Below are 15,938 nucleotides of genomic sequence, written 5' to 3' on the forward strand. Positions count from 1 at the left end.
GGGGATCTCCGCCCCGGCGGGGCAGGGGAAGCCAGTGACCCTTCGGCTGAACTCTTGAACTCATGGGCCCGGGATGAGGCAAACCGAGCCGGCCTCGCCCCAGTCACAACACAGGCGGCGGCGGCGGCGGCACTGCCCTCCTCGGCACTCCTCACCCCGGCATTGCCCCCTCCCCGCCCCCCGCTGCCGCCCCGCCCCCGCCGGCCGCGCTACCGCCCCGCCCCGCCCCGCCCCGCCCGCCGGTGGTGACGCCACCGCTCCGCTTGCGCGCCCTCCCCGCCCCTCCAGCCCCGCCTCCCGCCACTCTCGCGGGGTTATGCTAACGAGGCCGCCGCCGCTGCCCCGCCCCTCTGGTCCCCTCCCGCCCTGCGCCCTCCATCTGGGTGGGTGAGTGAGTGAGGGCGAGTGCGGGCCGCGGTGCGCTGTGGGATACTGGCGGTATATAGTCTATCCTCGGTGCGGCGTTAGCTAAGGGGGCCAGGCAGGAGCGGGGTATGAAGATGGCGGACGCCAAGCAGAAGCGGAACGAGCAGCTGAAGCGCTGGATCGGCTCCGAGACCGACCTGGAGCCGCCCGTGGTCAAGCGCAAAAAGACCAAGGTGAAGTTCGACGACGGAGCCGTCTTCCTGGCCGCCTGCTCCAGCGGGGACACCGAGGAGGTGCTGCGGCTGCTGGAGCGGGGCGCCGACATCAACTACGCCAATGTGGACGGGCTCACCGCGCTCCACCAGGTCGGTGCGGAGCCGTTCCCGCCGGCTGGGGCGGGTGTGGGGGGGCCTGACCGATCTCGGCGACGGGACCGGGGCTTGGGCAGGCAGGGAAGGGGGGGCGAGGCCAAGCCCCCCCCCCCCCCTCTCCCGGGAGGAGGTGAAGGAAGAAGGGGCCGGAGGCGGCTGCTCTCCCCTCCGCTGGGGGGTGTCGGGGCGGGGAGGGGCCGGGAGCGCGGGGCGGGAGGCGGTGGCGACCGGGGTCAAGGCTCGGAGGGGGGCGGCCGGCCGGCTGGAGGGGGCCGCGGGGGAGCGGCGCGGGCCGGCTAGGCTTGGAGGGGCGAGAGGCTGCGCCCCGTCCCCGCAGGCCGGGCGTCGGGAGGGGGCGGTTGGGCCTCTCCTTCGGCGGGGAAGAGGTGCCGGTGACCCTCTTTCGCTTTCCGCGCTCGCCTCGCTTCCCCTGTTTGGCAGCGCCTCCCTCGGGAGGGCCGGGGGGAGCGGGCCCTGCCCCGTGCTGCCCGGGAGGCAGCTGGGGGGGCCGGGGACAGGTGCCCCCCGGCGGAGGGGTGCTGGTTGGCAGGTGAGGGAGGCGGGCCCGCCTCGGGGGGCCCTTCCCCCGGCTGCCCCTTGCCCGGGATCCCGGTAGCAGTTTCCTGCTTCCCTCGTCTCCCCGACTTCGCAGCAGTTGAGCCGATTAAGCCCCGCTCTTATGTGCGGGCGGGCGTGTGGGGAGACGGATCATCTATTTCTCTCCGGTTTCTAAGGGGAACCGGTGTTTTGTTCCTAATATAGAAACGTGTATCAATAACAGGCTGCTTGCTTTCTTTAGCGATGGCTTCTGCCGCAGTGTGAAAGCTGAACTTTAAGGGGAGCAGGGCTCTTACTTTTTTCTTCCGTGCGTTGGAGAGCAGTAGAAAAACGAATCCATATTGCTTTGTTCTGGTGTGGGTATGTGGGAAGGGGGTTGGTGCTGAGTGAGATAACTTTCACTTGGGGCAGGGGGGGAATGGAAGGGAAACTGGCTGTGAAGTTTCCTCAAAATGGATGCTTTGTGCATGTTGAACTTCATAGCAGTCTGATTGGAATCTCAAAACGTTAGCCAAATAAGGAAAGGCTGTGGCAATCCGGAGATAATGCGGGTTTGCCTGAATAGTTTTTGTTTCTCTAGAAGGCCAAAAGCTTCCACACAATATTAGGTTCACTGGATATCCAAAAAGCAAAAAATGATCTTTTGACAGGCTAGCTTCTTGTTCTCAAGTTTAGAAGTTGTTCAGTAGTTAAAAAAAAAAAAATCTTGATGATTGAGATGTAGGTTGATCCTCCCAAAATGGTTAAGTGAGGTAAGTAGGACATTGTTGTTATTCAGTGCTTTTCTTAAATTCACTACCTCATGTTTGTTTAATGTATTTTATGCATCCCATATAGATTTTCAGGGATGTGAGGCTCTGCAAATACATAGTACTGGATAGAATCCCCTTCTGAACATGAGATATCAAATTCTACTGCTCTTTGCTCTATTTCCTCTGTATAAGTTGTCACTTGCTCCCCTGTAAAGGGTATTGGTTTACTTTCAGTTGTGAACTGAACTGGAAGAATGAATGTGTGTTGTGGTTAAGCCTGTCAGCATGTTACCGTAGCACAGTTACCTGACTTCAGGCTAGCCTGTCACTGCATGGTGAGGTTTTATGTATTCATCCTTCTCTAACCATGGCTTCATGCTTCCAGGGAGCTCTGTATTAGAAGTCATACCTTAACTGGTTAGATCGTTGAGTCTACAAGTTACAGTACTCCAGTGATTGGTAGGAAAGGATGACGTTTGGTTTGACTCTATTGTTAGAATAAGGGATGAATGGTGTTATCTCTCTTCATGAAGTCTAGATTGCATTTTCAAAATGTCTTTGATACTATATAAACAAAGCTTTCATCAAGATCATCTGAGCTTATTCTACCCTTCTTTTTACCTGTGGTCAGCTTGCAGTTTGGAAGGGCAAAGTCTGAGGGAACAGAGGTGAAGATTTACATCACTGCTAAAACTCTTGCTTACTCTCCTCTCCCCCACCCCCACCCCCCCCCAGTGATATCAAAGAGCCTTTTCTGGTTTTATGATATTAAAAGCAAGTAAGATCAGTTGTGAAGTTACTAGACTGTCTCAAGAGGATTCTAAATGAACGTTGCCTGTTGCTATTAAAAAAAAAGGCATATAACAAAACTGTGCCCATGACAAACGCTGAATGGTTTCACCTCATTATTATCAATAAAATGATTTTCCTCTAATATGCCGTATAAAAGGTGCAAATCATACATGATGCAGTCTATAACTTGAATTCGTTTGGCTGTGGCATGGAAAAAAGCTGTATCTGTTCCCAAAGGAAACTCTTCAAAAATTTGTCATTTTTCCTGACAGAGTTTTGACTGATTGATGTCAGTTATGTTGAAGTCCTCGTTGTGTAAGATTGCCATGGTTTGCTGTTGCTTTGTGGGTTTTCGTTTGGTTTTGTGTTGTCTGTCAGATCCACATAGACTTTACTGCTACACAGGAATAAATTTATCTCAGCAAAGATAAGTGACGACCTTTTTGGTTTGTGTCATTTTTGTCTTGCATGTAACTTATTTTTGCGGTTATTGACAGCAAATGCCTGCGTCCAAAACAGTGATAGAATTAAATATTTAATATACTATTTGGCCTTTGTTTTTCCTGCTAGGTGTAACAGTTATAGGAAGGGACTTAAGCTGTGCTTTCTTTTCCGCAGCCCAGGTGGTTGGAAGTGCTGAGGGGGGAAGTACTATTAATCCTGAAATTCTGGTGGACTTTGGATCTGGTCTTTAATGAAGCATAAAGCTTTGTTACTAAATCCATCAGCTAAACTTTTCCTGTATCAGTTGGGTAGAATGCCATCACCATCAGAAAACTTTATGTAGAATTGTTTCTTTTAATGCGTACAGGAAAGAAAAAAATTACAATTATCTTGGTAGCTCAGAGGAGGAAGGGGGAGAGCATATATGCAGGTACTTTCTTCATCTCTTGACACTGACAATGAGTGATTTTGTTTTACGCGCATGCAAGTATAAATGAATGGACTTGAATGCATCGTATCAGAGGATGTGTCAATTAAATTTCTTTGAGTTAAAGATCTGGAAGAAGGGGGAAAATGTGTCATTAGATGATCATTATTATTCCTGAATGTAATGTTGGGTTCAAATGTCATTCTCTTTAAGAATTTATTTTAGCATAAGATCAGGTTAGGCCTTTGGCACAAAGAACAAAACCAGGTAGTACCATTTTTCTATCTATGGGAGATATATGCAATGTAGGATATTGCAGCAGGGTAGTGTGTATTCTGCTGTAATATCCTACATTATGTACATATTGTGTGTGTATATGTCTGTAAGACCAGAAAACTTACTTTTAGATTAGACCTTAAATTTATAATCAGATGTCTGTTCTGTTAATTTAGTGGAGGTTGAAGTTGATTGTTTTTAAATAGTTCCAGACAGTTGTCACGTGGGATAAGGTCTAATTTACAGATAGTGCAGTTTTTCTAATCTGCCTTAACAGTTAAATGTAAGGAGAACTTGAGAAAAAAAAGGTGAACTGTGACCATACAGATTAATAGTTTCTGTGGCATATTCTGAAATAATGTTAAGAAGAGGTTGTATACTGTGTTCAATAAAACCTCGTCCCTTCTAGGGCAGACATATTTATTCAGAGTGGGATTCAATTCTGTCATCCTGAAAGTTTAGCACCTATCCTTCCTCAGAGTTTGGACTCTCTTTTCCTCTCTTTCCTTGCCTTTCGTGAAAGAGGACTTGGTTCAGTAGCTCTGATTGGAATTTATTACTTAAGTGACTGAAAGTGTTTGTCTAAAAGTTACACAGAGCTTTGTACAGGAAAGAGGAGCCCACCCTTTCTGGTCAGCACCATGGGAAGGCTGCATGTTGTGGGTAGGGACCATGGTGTGACCATTTTCCTGGAAGGCTGGATTTCCTGTGCACGCTGCTCCCCTGGGAGCACGGGGTGTGCACTGTGGAGTACCTGCACGCTCCTGATAAAGAAGGTGACTGAGATTAGGCTGTGGTTAGGTATGACAATTTATGCAGCTGCCTTTTTGGCTGCCCTTTTTCTTTGAAGCTGCTCAGACTTCGGAGGTGGTAACCTGGTTTTTGGCCTCATTCTTTCTGGGTGAGGAAAGTGGGCGCTGCAGCCTAATTCCACCATATAGCATGAAAGGAGCATGTCTTGCTGTCTTGATCTTGCTTCTTCCTCCTGCTTTGGAGGTAAGATAAGGGAAATTGTCTTGGCTGTTTGTGCTTGGGGATCGTTGAGTCTTGGTGAAGGCTGAACAGCAAGAGAGGCTCCTTAATGAAGCGTTCATGTGCTCTTTTTTGTCCAGGACAAGTGCAGTTTAATTAAGCAAAGTTTCCCAAAGGCTCTGTTGAAAATATTAGTGTTTTTCTGCAACTCTTCAAGTACTAAATTGAGTACGAAGGTGAGACTGTTTTACTGACATTATTAGTTTGCAGGCATAGCAGTATGCAGTGTTAAATAGAAATTTTGTTTCGAGGTCACTGCTGTAGGACTCTGCTGTGTTGATCCCTCAGTAGTAATTAAGATGCTGAGGAACTCTTCACAAGTGTGTTTCACTGAACACTTGTTCTTTCTAACTGGTTAAGGACAGTTACTGCTGTCTTAATATTTCCTGTGGGTTCTATGGGATTCATTACTTGGATAAGAAGTACCCTCCTTTTTTGTGAGTTTCTGCAGTCGTTTATGTGAAAAGTTCTGTCAGGACTCCTGGGGGCATGCTCATCGTACCCGATACGGTAAAGGGTATCGTTACAGTTGGCATCAACTGTCGCCGTTGTTACGACATCCTTTTTAACAGCAAGAAGTGATGAAGAAGGGATGTAAGATCTACCAGCACTGGATCCCTTTGCCTTAGAACTTGATAGAGGACATTAAGGCTGCACTGTTGGGATCCTTTTTGACAAGTGATAACCCAGGTCATGTATTTGAGCTGAGGCCACAGCATGCGGAGCATGTCAAGTCATAAGAGGAAAGAACAGGTTGCTACAGTCTTAAATCTCTAGGGTGTTTGAATCATAGCAGCAGCACCCAACAATGAAGGATAAGGAAGGTATGGAAATAGCTCAAAGCTATCTTAGTAACCTCCTAGCTATGACTTATGCACTGTCTCTTTTAGAGAGAGAAAATACTGGTTTTATGGTAAACTTGCTGATTTTTCAAGACTGTCAAGTAAGAGAGCTTCCTTTCATACAGAAAGTTTTGTACCAGGTTACAAACCTGATGCCTAATAAATCTCACTGTTTGGAGGCAAAACAATCTCCCACCCACTAAACCCCCTAATGCTCTCATTGTAGATGATACCTGAGAATTTTTGAGTCATTTGCTCAGCTTGTACTATGTTATTCTGATTTTTTTTTTTTTTTATAATTCTCTATCTGTACAACAAAGCACGGAGAAAATGATTCCTGAAATAAGTGTAACGTTGACTTCACTCAGTGATTAGACTACAGAGGCATATTTGTTTAAAATTCCCTTTGTAATAGGAACTGGTTCTCATGTGGACCATGGATCTTTCTCTCCATAGTTACAGTAGCTAGGTTCAGATTCTACCAGTAAGTACTTGTTGACTTCCTACTGATCTTGTCTTCTAAGATTTTTTTTTTTTACTCTTTGAAATGGAAGCAAGAAGAGGAAAAAAAGATGTGATTCTTCGTAATATACTTTAAATAGAATAATGGAAATTTAAATGCTGCATTGAAAAGAATTGTGTTCTGCTTGATGTTTTATAAAAGAAACAAGTAACAGTCTTTTCACCTTTTTAGGTTTGTTATCTCCAAGCATTTCTTGGCCTTTTTATCGTCTGTCAGGTTTGAACCTGGGATTACACAGCAGTTCTCATTGCTATGGATATTTCCTATGCACAAATAGAACAACTAAATTCTATCATGTAGTAATTATTTTAAGTATTTAAAGCAAGTTTCCATGTTAGAGTGTAACTGACAGATTTCTTAAACTTACCTAGTCATAGAGGAAGAGTTCTACATTCAATGTAAGGATGAATTCAGCTGTTAGGACTTTAGTATTTACCAAAGCTAATGTTCAAGGACAATTTCGGCTTGTCTATAGCTATGAATTTCACTGTACCATTAATGCTGTTTTTACAGTAAAGCTTTATGTATGGTTTCTATGTATTCTGGCATATTCTTGGTATTGTTAGGACACTTTTTCATGATAAGTCATCAAAAGCACCTTGTAAGAATAGATGAGATGTGCTTTTGTATGAATAAAATTGATGTGAACCTACTTGATTTGTAGCCTTTTTCACCTTGGGATTGTAGCAGCGAGTGTGTTATTTTTTACTGAATTACTAAATTTCAGTCTGTTAGCTAAATCTGAGCTAGGAGACAGCAGCAGTCAGTATAAATCATTAGTATAGATACATCTTGGGTCTTCTGACTGAGGATCTGTTCCAGGTTTAAGGGTATATGCTAAATTTTAGTTGGAACAGATGTTTTGACGGGCTCTTGACCAGTTCTTTACTTGTTTATCCCTTTGCTCATACTCTCACTTGCTCTCTTTCTCCAATTTCTTACTGGGGCTAGTAAGACACTTATTACAATCTTCAAAAACTGAGAGCCCAACAAATTGCTCTTCTCTTTCTGTGTAATTGTGACTCCTGAGTCCAGGCTGACAGGATGTAGAATTGAAGAACATGCACATGTTCTAGCAAATACTTAATTTTATCCAAGAATGTATTCAGATGGGTTAGACTTAGACAAATGAATATGCTCTGAAAGGAATGTGGTGGTAGTTTTGGACAACTATAGCATGGGTACACCCTTCTGGGACTTTTGCAACCAAGAAGCTGTAAGTTTTGCCTTGTTAACTGCCATACGGTAATATCAATATAGAGTATATGCATATAGGACATGCAACGTATGAGGACATTTACCTAACAAATGTTATATTGGTGCTTAATGATATATCCTTCTTCATTGTTCTGGGCAACCGTAAAAATGTAAACTGGAATGCAGCTGCAAGGCAGTGGAGCTGTCGGTAAGCTGGGCAGCTTCTGATGCTCCTGGATGGGTGGAGACATTCCAAGCTGCTTTACTTTCACATATGCATTCCTGAAATGACAGTCAATGGAAAGCATGGCATAAGAGTGGCAGCATTCCTCAGCTGTTTCCTTTCTAGTAATTTCAAGACTGTAAAGATAGAATAAGAGGGCAAAAGATGATGAGAGTACTTGGTGGGGGTGGGCAGGGAGGGGAGCATTTCTGGATATTTTTTTTAAATGCTTTGTTTTGACATGACCTGGTACCCAGCTTTTCTGTTTCAGTTGTTTTTTGAGAACACTGCATCAGCCACTGTGCTTATCCTGGAAACGCTGAATCTTTGACAACTCATTCACAAAACCAAAATTAGAGCAATATGATGAAGTCTTTGAACAGGACTGTTTCCCATTTATGCCTGAGTGGTGTTAGCACTTACCCCATTAACAATATATTTCCTAGACTAATGAATCCTAAAGGTCTGTTATACAGAGTGAGGAGTGGAATTGGCTTTAAGAGGGTGAAACCTCTGAAAAAAAACATGACCAGCAAATGCGGCCCCATCTTGGGCCTACGCACAGAAGTCAGTTTGTTTTCAAGGCTGCAAGTAAATAGTTCCTATACTACTGTAACTTCTGGATACTTTAATTTTGCATTTGGTCTATAACTAGCACATAACCATCTATTTTGATACTAAAATATCTGTAAGCTGTGGTTGTTAGAAATGGTTCCAGCTCTGAAACATTCTGTCAGGGGCCAAGTCTCACTGATTTTTTTTTTTTAATTTTTTTTAAAAAAATCAGTCTGAAATATCCTTTGATTTATTTTCCCATGTTACGATTATAATTCAGGGTCTTGAGTTCAGACTATGACAGCTTGCTTTGACCTGATCTGTTAGCCAGCCAGTGGTGATTACTATGCAAGTTTTACTTCTGGGGTGATTGATCATTTAGTTTTGCTGTTGCTGTTTTACCATCCTGCTAGTGAAGCTAGAAGAGCAACCAAAGTGTCTTCTATATATGTACTTGAGTAGTTGAGGTTTCTTGTACATCAGGGGATTACATGCAAGTCTTGGCCTTGTCTTGTGGATCTTAAATATACATATGCCATTTCTCATGTGAATTTCATTTTCCTGTTATTTTTTGGTTCTTTCACAGAATGACTAAGATGGATGTTAGCAATATGAAACTTGTTTGTTAATAGTTCTGCTTCAAACTTATAGGATTAATTTACTTAACAGTATTTTTCTTAAAATTTCACACTTGAATTGAGTATTTGTCTAAGGCAGAATAACACTATCTTCATCTGGTAACAAAGGTGAACACAGCTGACAAGCGTATACACTGATGTATGTGTGTGATCAACGCTACCTTCTGAAACACTGGATGAAGCTTTCACTGAGAAGCTGCATTCCTCTGTCAAGCCCATGATTCTTGTGGGCCCTTTTTGAAACCAAAATACCATCTCGGGCTTCTGGCTTTAACTTTTGGCTTACTAATGTCCTGAAATTTGCTTTGGCATTGATTGAAAACCTGTGCTTTCATTACTGAAGTGGAGAATTTGCAAGGTATGTTGTCCCAAGTTTTAACAAAAGCATTGTTGCTTGCAGTATGTTTACGAATGTATGCAATTATACTTGAATGGGTAGGCTTAATTAGGTGAATAATCTTAATGAAATCAATGAGAGTTTTCCAAAAGTGTGCCCCCCCCATCTCAGAGATGTAACAATCCAAAGTTATTGGTATTATCTTCTTGATCAGTACCTTCCCTGTATTCTATAAGTAAGCCTGCTTATTGTTGTTGCAGCATTAAGTTACCTTTTAATCTAGTTACAAAAAGTCAGCAACTCTTAAACTTGTTTTACTAACCTGTTATTTGGAAATGTTTTCAAATCAATCCAGCCTGCTGCTTTAGGTGCTGAACTTGCTGAAAATTTGAGCAAAAATGAATTGCCTTAGGTTTTAATCAAAGTAAAAAGTGAAGCTCGGGGTGACAGCATTTTGTCCCTGTGGGCCAAATTGGGACTTCTGTTAGGTAATAATCTCATTTCTATCAAACCATCTTAAAAACTGTTTTTAGAAAGCTTCTTTCTTTTCTTTCTAGAAAACTTCAGTTTGCTACCACTTTTATTTTGTTCAACTACTGCAACTTGAATTATTTTAGGTCCTAATGATAAAGATTTTTTCCGTGAGGAGTCTGCTTTTTGTCTCCTAGTCAGTGGAAGATAAAAGTTTTAACACTTTACACAAAAATTCTACTTTCAGAGATAATGTCACTTTCTTGGTTTGAGTCTAACAGAGCAGAGAGGGTGTCTTATCGGTGGGTTTTTGTTTGTGAATCTCTCTGAACATGGCTTTCTAGTCACTTACTTTCTACTTGCTTGTAGACAACCTAGCCAAATGCTTGACACTTGTGTGTCTGTATAGCACACACATTTGTATGTGTGCAGTAATGGTATTGAATGCTAATACTTGTATGTCATAGTGCTTATTGGGTGTTTGTTGCTTAGGAAGAGAAACAACTGTCCCCTCATCTCTGTGAAGGAGTAACTTAACAGATCTAGTGGCTCTTGTGCTTAACGCTTGTAATATACTTGTAAAATACTGAAGAAGGCCTCTGACAAGTATATGATTGCCCTCTGTTTTAGTTGAGCTGCCCTCAGTTTTATGTGAGAACTTCTTCATATTTCTACCTGCAATTTGCAATGTCATCTTATCTATAGTGGCCTGATCTGTCAAATGTGACTTCAGAGAAAGCTCATGAAGTTATTGTATTAACAAGTTTTCACTATATCTGTAGGTAAATATAGCAGTGGTGACTTAAACTACCATTTCAGAGGAAAGTGTAGAACAACTTAGTGTGAGTGCCAGAAGATAACACTGCATATTTTGTAAAAGTGTGTTATCAGTTACTGACCCGTGTAAGAAGATGTGGGAGTGGGGGAGCTCTTTGCAATTGTTTTCTCAGCAATTGAAGAGGATGCAAAAGTGGTGATTGTAATTCTAGCTCTGCGTTTGCAGGCTCAAGTGGTGTTTGGATTTTTAGAATGCCTTCTCTACTGTTTAAAAGATTTGACTGCTTTAAATAAATACTACTAGAAATGCTGCACTTGCTGCTTTTCATTTTGGTATACAAGTAGCTCCAGGTATAAACAACGTGAATGTAATACTAGGGGGTGGGAAATCTAAATTAATTTATAGATTGTAATAGCTTGTGAAAAGGAACTGCAGTTGGGATCCAGGAAGAGGATGTCTTGAGAAACTTACGCTTTGACAACATACACCAGTGCTGGATGCAGCTGTGATACTGATGTGAATTATGGGAACACAGGCAATCTCTGGCTGCTTGTATATAGGAATCTTGTTTAAAAGAGGTATTACTTGCATTTGTGAAAGTAGAATGAGAGGTCAGGGGAGGATTTTATCCTTTCACTAATTTCCTCTAGAGAGGAGTTCTTCAATTAGATTATCCTAGTGCTAACCTCTATATGTAGTTATCCTTCACTTAAAACTAGTAATTCCCAACTAATTCCTTGCTAATGGGCTAGTTTTGCACTAATGAATAGCAACGATAATTTAATCTCCTAAGGATGTCAAGTTTGGAATCTGTGTGCTCTTTTGGTGTCTAAGCAATGTTAAAGACTGCTGTTTTATGATGAAGTTACTTTAAATGCAGACTAGACATTTTTTTTCCTTTTTCTCTCCATAGAGCAGACTGAGCTTCCTATAGTGATAATTACAGCTAGTTGACTACCATTAATTGGGAAAAAATATTTAGTGTCAGATACTCAGTTTACACGATGGTGTAGTAGATTACTTCTGCCTCTTTGGTAGTACCAGCATGTCGGAGATAACTCTTCCATTTTCATGAAGGGGGATGTGTGGGAGAAGGTATTTATGTCACTGGGATGGAAAGCCTGTTTCCATTTAGCTGTCCCTTTGCTTTTTGCAATTCTTTTGTGGCAGCTTGAGATGCTGCTTTTTATGTTGGGGGGAAAAAAACCACAACCACTTAATAGACTCTAGCAATTATTTTTATCTAAATTCTTAAATAGTACTTTTTCCCCACAGTCCCTAGAAAAGCAAACCTGTACTATATTGGTAGGTCTACATATACTACAGATGATGGAAATTCTGTTTGGAGAAATGTGTATCATAGGCTTGAAGTGCTAGGTGATTCTGTGGTACTGTCTTAGCATGTGTGAGGACTATTTGATTTATCTTCTTGCTAGTTACAGGTTAGCTAGTATTCAGGTTTAGTTTGTTGGTTTTGGTGTTGTTTAAGGCTAGAGGCTTCCCCAAAGTATTTGAATGTCACATTGCCTTCAGTAAGAACTTCATGCTCAGACATGTCATTTTACTTCTCCCTTCAAGAAAAACTACCACCCTGAACAAGCTTTATTAAAGGCTAGTACAAATATTTAATATGGCTTTGTGTACAGTTGAATGCAGTCCTTCAGTAAAATGACTGCTGGAGTTCTGATTTTTTTTTTCCTAATCGGCATTTTCAGTTCACAATTTGTAAAGATCGTGTAAACGAGAAACCTAAGTAGCAGCTACAACATTCAGTACGTGGTTATATTTGGTGAGATGATTGGAGGCCTATATCTGATTAGCCAGTCACTTTAGTTGCCTTATTTTGTATCTACCAATTGAGATTTACACATATGAACTCAAGATTGTCCAGTTCAAGAAGTGTGCTGTGTCCAAAATGATATAGTAGCTGCCAGTTCCTGATGCAAACTGCCATTAACTAGACTTCTTTTTGGAACCTCCCAATTCATGCCTAGGATTACAGATTTCTTATTGAAATTCAAATAAGCCTACTGTAAGCATTTGTTGACTTGAATTTTCTCTTGATTCTAGCATAATTGTCCATTCTGTCAACAAGTCAGGAATTGGTATACTAACCCAAGATGATGCTTATCTCCGTGTTCAGTGCAACAGAGGAAAGAAGAAACTTACACGCAGCTCAAATTGAGGAGGGCACACTGCATTGGGTGAAGTTTTATATTTTGATGTAGCAGATAGATTGACTGGATGACATGTTTGTGAGAGATTAAAATTAATTTAAATGTGTCTGGAGCTGTCCTCTATTTTTGCTGCAAGAAGACTACCTGTGTGAGAATCGCTGTACCTGTGAAGTTACCATAGCTTTCTGGAGCCTAATTATTAGTAGGTTCTCTGGCACGAGGAACGTGGAAAGAGGGGAGTTTTTCTGGATGTGTGTGGATGTCAACTTCAGTTTGACTTATAGAAACTTTACAAAAGCCAGAAAAGCCTACTAAAACTAAGTACTTGATTAATCAAGATGGTGGATCTTAAAAGCTGTTGATGCTATTAATTGTTTGGCATTCTTTTTTAGAGTAAGTGACTTGTTATGTCAGGTGTATATGCTGGATTAAAACATGAAAACAAGAAAATTCTGGTATGGAAAAATTTACATGATAATAGTCTTGTTAAACATATTTTTTCCGTTTAAGTTGTTTTTGTTTTTGTTTTCAAAATATGACATATAAATAAAAATCATCAGTAAAAGTTGAAGGCATGCAAACTATGGGGATTCCAAAAGTAACTTTCTATTAAGAAGCCTTGTTGGCATCAGAGCCATAGATTCTTCAGTGACATAGTTTATTATCAACTATACAGAGATATGACTCAAGTGCTTGCTTGAAGAGCTGATGTGTAATTTCCCCCTTTTTGGAGATCCTCCAGGGACTGTATCTCGGCAGCTGTTTGCTTACCTACACATATGGTAACAAGTTCTTAGAGTTTTCAAGGCATACTCTCGGAACTAACTGTGTTTGGAAGGCTTTGCTGTCTTAATTTCTTTCCTCTAGGATTTCTAGCATTTTTCATTTCTTCTCTAATTATCTAATATTATTTTCTTTAGCCCAGTTAAATGACTTAAATATGGGAGAATTTTCTCGGTAGTTTTTTCCTGTTCATTTTGCTTTGTCATGTTTCACTGCTGATAATGTATTTGATAACATGCTTTGCATTCTATTAATACTTGGAAGGTGTTTATGCAGAATTTAAACAAATAACAGCCTAAGTCAACGGATTTGGACTGCTTTATTGCATCTTAAGTGACAAACATTACTTGGGTATTAAAACCACTTAAACCTTAAGCCAGAACCTTCAATTTTTAAAACAAAGATGGTTTAAAACCTGGCTTTAGATGTTTGGCAGTTGAGCTTATGTGGTAGGCTGTAAAACTGAGGAGTGTCATTTAACCAGGAATGACATCACTAACTTTTTTATCAATACACTTCTGTACGTATCTTTGGTAGCTGTCTGATTCATGAGACCCATATTACATCGTAGTTGCGTAAGTTGCTCTTTGAAGAAGTTCTTTGACCTAGACAAAGGTAGGCACAGTGAAAGACAGGGTAGAAAATCTGTGATCGTAAAATAGAACAGTGACAGGTATTTTTTTAGTCCAGATAAATTGCCCCTTTTTTTCTGTCTTCTTGTCTCCCTGGTCTGCTTGTGTTATAGAAACGGGATCTTGACAGGCGAATTGTTCTGTCTCATAACTTCTAAGAAATAAGCAGCACTGGTTAGTTATTTGTGCTTTTAAAGTTATAAAAGCAGGCTCTGAATTCAAATCTGCATCTGTAGAGAGTTAAACAAGGTGCTGATGCTTATGGAAACCCAGAGTGTGCCCTACTTTGATTTCTTCCTCCAAGAAAGGTCTGTTGCAGGTTTGTTTCCTTTCTTTGGTAGTATCAGCAACCATTGAGACACAGGATATTTACATCTCTGCTCCTCTTGACTTCGTGAGGATACCTAAGACACCACCTCATCTCCTGAAACCCATGATAGCGCTATAACTTTCTCTCTGGAATGTTTTAGCTCTGCTTAATGCAAGGAATAACAGAATACACGGAGTTGTTCCTGTAAAGCCAATTACGTGAACCAAAGATTTCTGTGGACTCGTGCTTTTGTCAGTCTGTCTGTAGATTGTGAAATGCTTCTGGCACTTACAGTGAGTGATTCACTGAGAATATTGATAACTCCGTTAGGCTGTTTACCTTCTTCGTCTTAAATATTTCTGAGTGAAGTCCAATTTTAGTAACATTCCAGCTTTAGAAGTTGTATATAAGAATCTTTCTTAAATTCTTATGTTAAGATGCAGATAACTTGCCCACTTTAGGCACAATATGGTGTGTAGGTTTTCTGCAGTTTTCTTGATTTCTGAATATAAGACTTAAAATTCCAGATACTTCAGTGACTGAGTTTTATCAGTTGGTGGAACCTGACTGCATGATAACACAATGCTTGGAAAAAAGTTGTTAACCACTCCAGTGAATATTGCAAAAAGTTGACAGCCTCTTGGAGAAAAGTATGATTCCCTCCTTTAGTCGTACAACAGTAATACTGTTGCCAATTTAGAAGAGGATGCTGAATGAAAGAAGTTCTGCTTGCAAGAATGTGCTGATACATGAAGGGTGAGCGGCAGACTGTTGGTGGCCTGCTGGAATAACTAGGGAAAGGTAACTTGTCTGCCCCATCTTCTTTGTGTGGGTGGAGGGGATGAGAACACCACTTAATTTGTAAAATTACACCTTCAGTTTGGCACAACGTCTAAGCTGAAAAATACAATTAGGCAGCAAGCTACTGGCTAAATGGACTGATCCATCATGCCAAGAGAATCCTCTCTTTAGCCAGCAAGGTGTATGTTTCTGCAGTTGAGGCAGTAGTTCTTGCTACTGTGCTGTCTTGTATTTGAATGTGTATTCTGAGGGTTTTGATTTGTCAGGTTTATCCCTTTTGGCTCTGTCACAGTTAACGTCCACAAAAGCAAGAACCAAAGGGCAGTGCTGAGTCTTGCTGAATGAGAGAGTGTAAAATGTCATATTGGACTGGTTATGGTAAAGGCTGTAGGAGCTGCAATATAAAGTAAAGCTCACTGAAAAACTTATGCAGAAGATGCTGTAGTTACAAGCAACTGTGGAGAAGATAAGTTTCATTTTTGCGGCAGAAATAGATATCCTTTGTCAGCAAGTATCAAGATGTTATATAGGTAAGAGCAAATTCAGAGTTTTGATTGTTTGTCTAGTTTTAAAAGTGTTTGGAGGCATCTGACTTTCTGATCTGTCTATTCCACTTAAGGAACTCTTAATTTCTAGCCCAAAGAGTGGTTAAA

At 41.3% G+C, this 15,938-nt stretch overlaps 1 protein-coding gene across 5 annotated transcripts in view; it reads left to right on the forward strand.

The window, feature by feature from the left end:
- The first annotated feature begins 308 nt into the window (after positions 1-308).
- The window catches only part of PPP1R12A (protein phosphatase 1 regulatory subunit 12A), a 121,941-nt gene continuing 106,311 nt past the window's right edge, over positions 309-15,938 (forward strand). For 4 of the 5 annotated variants that reach the window (XM_074827151.1, XM_074827153.1, XM_074827150.1 and 1 more), the window contains exon 1: positions 309-731. In XM_074827151.1, the coding sequence (XP_074683252.1) occupies positions 495-731 (237 nt within the window). In that variant the 5' untranslated portion in view covers positions 309-494. The remainder of the gene's footprint in view (positions 732-15,938) is intronic. The other variant, XM_074827152.1, reaches the window with a different exon arrangement.

Source organism: Strix aluco, chromosome 5, assembly GCF_031877795.1.
Source record: "Strix aluco isolate bStrAlu1 chromosome 5, bStrAlu1.hap1, whole genome shotgun sequence".
Taxonomy (NCBI): domain Eukaryota; kingdom Metazoa; phylum Chordata; class Aves; order Strigiformes; family Strigidae; genus Strix; species Strix aluco.